Genomic DNA, 5,000 nt, shown 5'->3' with positions numbered 1-5,000 from the left:
AGAAGACTCCCGTATGAATAGCAAATACAGGTCGGTGTATGGGTCCCGTTAGCCTGCTTCGCAGACGCAATCTAACACTGGTTAGCAAGGTCTGCAAAGCAGTGCCGAGATCCTTGTTCTTAGACCCCCAACGGACTCAACGAACAAGCGGAAGTGCTTTCAAATTTCCTTTTTAACCTGATTGGCTATTACCAGTAATGTGGAATTGAACAAATCACGACAATGGCCTTTGTACTCGAGTTTAGAGAGAGCTTCGATATGTTACACATTAAGATAAGACAGGTATCTTGTTACTTTTCATTAGCAAGCCCTCTGCCGAGTCTAATAGTGCGGAATCCGTCAGAAGAAGACTCAACAACTTAAATTCTGTCAGATTTTAAGCCTGCTGATAGGCTGCTGTAACGCATTCTTTGTAGTGGTGACCTTTTAACCCACGCGGTGGACATTATCATCATCATAACACGTGAACTAAATGCAGAGTCACAACCTGTCTCACATAAACATGCTGGTACAAAACAGCAAAATGGACATAACATTGTACATTCACTGTTTGTCATGGGTTTTTTTTATGAAGTACCAGTGACGCGATTTCTCGAAATTAACTTTTTTGTCTTCTTGGTCCTAGTTTGATTTTGGGGAAGTATTTGTGCACCAGGCCATCCACACTATCGAGTACTGTCTGGGTTGTATCTCAAACACGGCATCTTATCTGCGATTGTGGGCGCTTAGTCTTGCTCATGCAGGTACAAACTTTGATTGTTGATTTTATCGTGACCACACAAAGGCTACGCATAGAAAGCAGTTATTTCATTTTTAAGCTGCAGCGTTTTAATGTGGTTGCCTGCATTGCAACTTGATGTGTTACTCAACACCTAGATAAGAACGTAAATGTAGGCATTCAGATATCCTTGTGAACCTGTGAGATATTACGGCAGCATTTCACTGAAACTGTGATTATAGTCATTTTGACCCACCTCTTGGTTTGTGTTCTTACAGAGTTGTCAGAGGTATTGTGGCAGATGGTGCTGCACCTGGCTCTTAGCATGAAGGGCGCAGCAGGAGTTTTGGCCGCCTTTGCTCTGTTTGCAGCTTGGGCTGGTAAGTTAATTCTGGAGGTATTGGGCTGGCTCAAGATACCTGGCTGATAAATCTTTTCGTCACTGTTGAAAAAGTAAAAATGGTTCCAGCAGAATCAACTTCTAAGAATCTCATTAGAATGTATTATGGAGGAGCGTGTACAGTGTAGGTAAAATAGTAAACTTGGTGTCCTTTTTTATTCGCTTGCCAGTCATGACTATCGCCATTCTGCTTATCATGGAGGGACTATCAGCTTTCCTGCATGCCCTGCGTCTTCATTGGTGAGTTCTTGCTTACGTCATGTGGAGGTATAAGGGATCTTTTGCAAAATGAGCCTTATATAAAGCCAACAACAACAACAATTTTATTTAGCTAAATATGATAGTTAGTGGATGGCTTACCTTGCAAATAGGTAGAAAAAGCTAATCGAGGCGGGGCAAGCCAAGTACAAGAACACACCTAGTAAAAGACAATAAATTTACACAGCAACACTTAGTTTAACAAATTAACGTTACAGATTACAAGAGGATTGATTATGAACAAATATCTATTAGCTAATAATTAAAGGCCAGCAAGTTTACACGCAACTATATTACGGAAACTAATTGGAAACACAGCTTACTTGAATAGTGACTTACAAAATCTGTAAGCTAATAAAGGTAACAAAAAGTTGTAGGATTAGAAAGCAAAGGGAAAGTAGTAGTAAAGATAAAAACATCATTATCCAACGTCTCCAACTTTCTTAATTATGACACGGATTTGAATATAGTCATCTTTTTTCCAGAATATTGAGAAGTGATGTTCGGAAAACCCCTTGAAGTGTTTTGTTGGCAAATCCCTCATATGGCATAATATCTCATTCCATAGCCTTACCCCAAGTCGAGAGAAAGAACGCTTTTTCATCTGCAGTCTAGAGTTTTGGGCGTAAAGGTTCCTGGAGGTGGATGATCGTATTTTAAACGAGTGAATGCTGGCTGTTTTTTCGTTCATTTTCCCATGCAGGGCAATAAAGTTGTAATAAATTATAAACTCCGTGTAGAACTTTCGATCAGATTTCCTCCGTGACATGATTAACCGTTGGATCTTAATGCTAGACACCTCGGCTAGGCCACCGAGAAATTGTTTTCATTTGTTTGTAGTCTATGGTGCATGTTTGGTCAGATAGTTTTATAAAGTGATGAGAAACGATTATTGTCTAGTAGCACTTTCAGTTTGTACGTTGTTGAATCATCTCTTTTTGTCCCACTGATTTGAGGTCGTCAATAGTCTAGCGTAATCATTGTTGTTTTCAGGGTTGAGTTCCAGAGCAAGTTCTATCAAGGGACAGGATACAAGTTCCAGCCGTTTTCTTTCAAAACCATGATATGGTTCATAGACGAATAGTGTATCAAAGTTTGTGAATGCCAAGTGCATGGCCAAGTTAAATTCCGTACTTATATTATTACAGAGTTTTTTTTTTTAGCTCAGTTCAATTATCATTTCCCGGATGCTGTAAATCAAGGGGAAAAAACAATGTCTTTTGAGTCAATGTAAACTTCATGTAGTTAAATGTAATTTTTATGTGGGAAAATTGTCGCAACGAAAACTGGCGTGATTTAGTTACGTATAGTTTACCCTAGTGTTTTCCATAGCTTTAAGTGTTTTAGTCCTTTAGTTCGTTACCAGTTAATGAGCTTGAGAGCAGGTGTCTCAAAGATGGTGGAACAGGGCGGAACTAAAGTTCCAGGCAAGGGGAGGGCGTCTGAAATCTTGTAAAGCTTTGAGGTGTTTTTCCCGGTTTTGCGAAAGCACTGCTTCAAGTAATTCTACATTCAGACCTTTGAAATAGCAAAATAACACGAAAAAACCTCAGGAAAAAAGGAGTAAAACCAGTCTGCTCTGTGTTTGGTAACGCCGGGGGTTACTGACGTGCATTGTCGACAGAGTAACAGAATTTTGCGTTCATTAGTTAGAACTCCGATTTTTCGTTTTTTTTTTTCACTTTTCAACTGATGGATTAAGGACATACTGTGAGGTTGATTGTCGGTTATTATCGTTTAACCACTTGGCCATAGTTTATTTTGCTGTGAATTGAATGATAACATTGTGCGGCATGGGAGATATTCCGTGGAGGCCAAGAAGTGGTGGCAGGAGTAATCTTTCACTAGCGGTTACATTTGGCCGTTTGTAAGCTGATGTGTAAGAATAAAAAATAAAACAGTACATTCATGAAATGTGTTTTTGGGCAGGAAATCGCTGGATCGTGAGTACAGTTTGGAAATGATAGGTATAGGGAAGATATCGTTGACGTCACCTATTGTCCTTTATGTGCCAACCAGAGCCTCATTGGGTGGCGAAACAAGAGGTCTTTTGTTCCTGTGGTTGGCAAACTTGAATAACAAATACGATGTTTGTGAACAGATATCTTCAGCTCAATCTTCGGGTTTTTTTCTTTTACTGTTACAACAAATTCATTGTTAAATCAACAGGTGAATCAATTTAGCTGATGGCGAGGAACTTCTTCCGAGCTTGATTCGCCTGTCAATGTCAAAAATTCCTTCAGTAAGAGGACGTTATGTTTGCTTTTTGTCCGAGATATTGTTGTTTGACGTCCTACAGGAGCTTGCATTAAAAAAAAAAAGCCGTGATCTATTTACTTTATACTTTTTGAAGCCGTCATCAAAAGGCGCCAAAAGTGATACATTTGTCACCGGTGAAGAGTTGTCTGCGCCATGTACATCGTAAAACGAGATTTTCCACTTATGGTGTATAGCGTCCGACTAATAGGAATGCGTGTAGTTGGTTGCGAATCATTTTTATTGGAAAATTTATTTTGAAAGGAAATCTTGGTAAGTGAAGTAAGTCTTCATTTTATGAGATAGAACGTAACAGCCATAGGCTGATGAACTTGTCGCCCCCAATCGGACCACACCAGACCACAACATCGGGAACTCCGTGCCCTTTTCTTTTCGATCAGTGTGCGGGATTTTTTTACAGTCAAGCTATGTTACGCATGACCAGTAGTTTTGAAATTTGAACTGACTATTCAAATCTGCGAGCCAGCTTTGAAACACTCATAATGGGTTCCTGAGCACCCGAGGCCGATCAACACAAACAGAGTCCGAATACAGAACCGGATCCTACAATAACTGACGGACTCCGTAATAAAAGCAAGGGTGAAGTGGACCCCGTTTCTAGTAGGACCCCGAAAGTGGATTTTAAATGGAAAACACTCGGCGCCCGATATTCTCACTCGAGCCCCTTAATAGACGAAGGCTTCACCCCCACCCCCCCCCCCCCCCTTCTCTTGTAAACAAACGGACTCTAAAACCAAAAATCACAGCGGATGAAAGATCGGGCCCGAAATCGGCTGCGTTAAAACGTTTTCACTATCTTTGTTCTTTTCTCCGTTTTATCGTTAGTCTTTTGTCAATTAATTATCGGATACAGTCATCACAAACTTGGACGCAATTCTAAACTGGTTGTGGTCGACCAGGGGCCCGTCTCTCGAAACCTGCGAGCAGTCTCTTTCGGGTCTGCCAGCCGCCTCGATTCAGGGACATTTGCCATTGAGCATGCATGAGTTAAAAATTGAAATTAATTCTGGTGTCAGTCACGCGTGACAAGTGACTGCACAACCACGAAACGAAAACAAGAAGTCGGGATATTCGAACAACTATGGCAAACACGCGCAGGGTTCGAGAAACGGGCCCCTGGTATCCACCGGTTAAAGTTAGTTTTTGATGAATGTATCCGTTAATTAAATGTGGCAAATTTATACCAGCGTGGTAAGAAGCAAAATTCAGTCTTTCTGGAAAACTGTAATGAGCCATGAATTAAAGTGATTTTAATAAAAATAAACGCTCTTGACATTAATTTTCTCTAGCCAGACCATTTCACCCTCCATGCCATTCCTTACTTTTTTCCCGATCATTTGCGGTCTT

The 5,000-nt window shown here is 40.5% G+C and overlaps 1 protein-coding gene across 5 annotated transcripts in view; it reads left to right on the top strand.

Moving 5' to 3' along the window:
* The window catches only part of LOC138012974 (V-type proton ATPase 116 kDa subunit a 1-like), a 73,827-nt gene extending 70,537 nt beyond the window's left edge, over window positions 1-3,290 (top strand). For all 5 annotated transcript variants that reach the window (XM_068859923.1, XM_068859921.1, XM_068859922.1 and 2 more), the window contains 4 exons: window positions 626-743; window positions 997-1,098; window positions 1,289-1,358; window positions 2,370-3,290. In XM_068859923.1, the coding sequence (XP_068716024.1) occupies window positions 626-743; window positions 997-1,098; window positions 1,289-1,358; window positions 2,370-2,460 (381 nt within the window). In that variant the 3' untranslated portion in view covers window positions 2,461-3,290. The remainder of the gene's footprint in view (window positions 1-625; window positions 744-996; window positions 1,099-1,288; window positions 1,359-2,369) is intronic.
* Window positions 3,291-5,000: the final 1,710 nt, after the last annotated feature.

The sequence above is a fragment of the Montipora foliosa genome, chromosome 8, assembly GCF_036669935.1.
Source record: "Montipora foliosa isolate CH-2021 chromosome 8, ASM3666993v2, whole genome shotgun sequence".
NCBI classification, from domain to species: Eukaryota; Metazoa; Cnidaria; class Anthozoa; order Scleractinia; family Acroporidae; genus Montipora; species Montipora foliosa.
The sequence above is the reverse complement of the archived record's forward strand: the minus strand, read 5'-3'. Positions and strand labels throughout refer to the sequence as shown.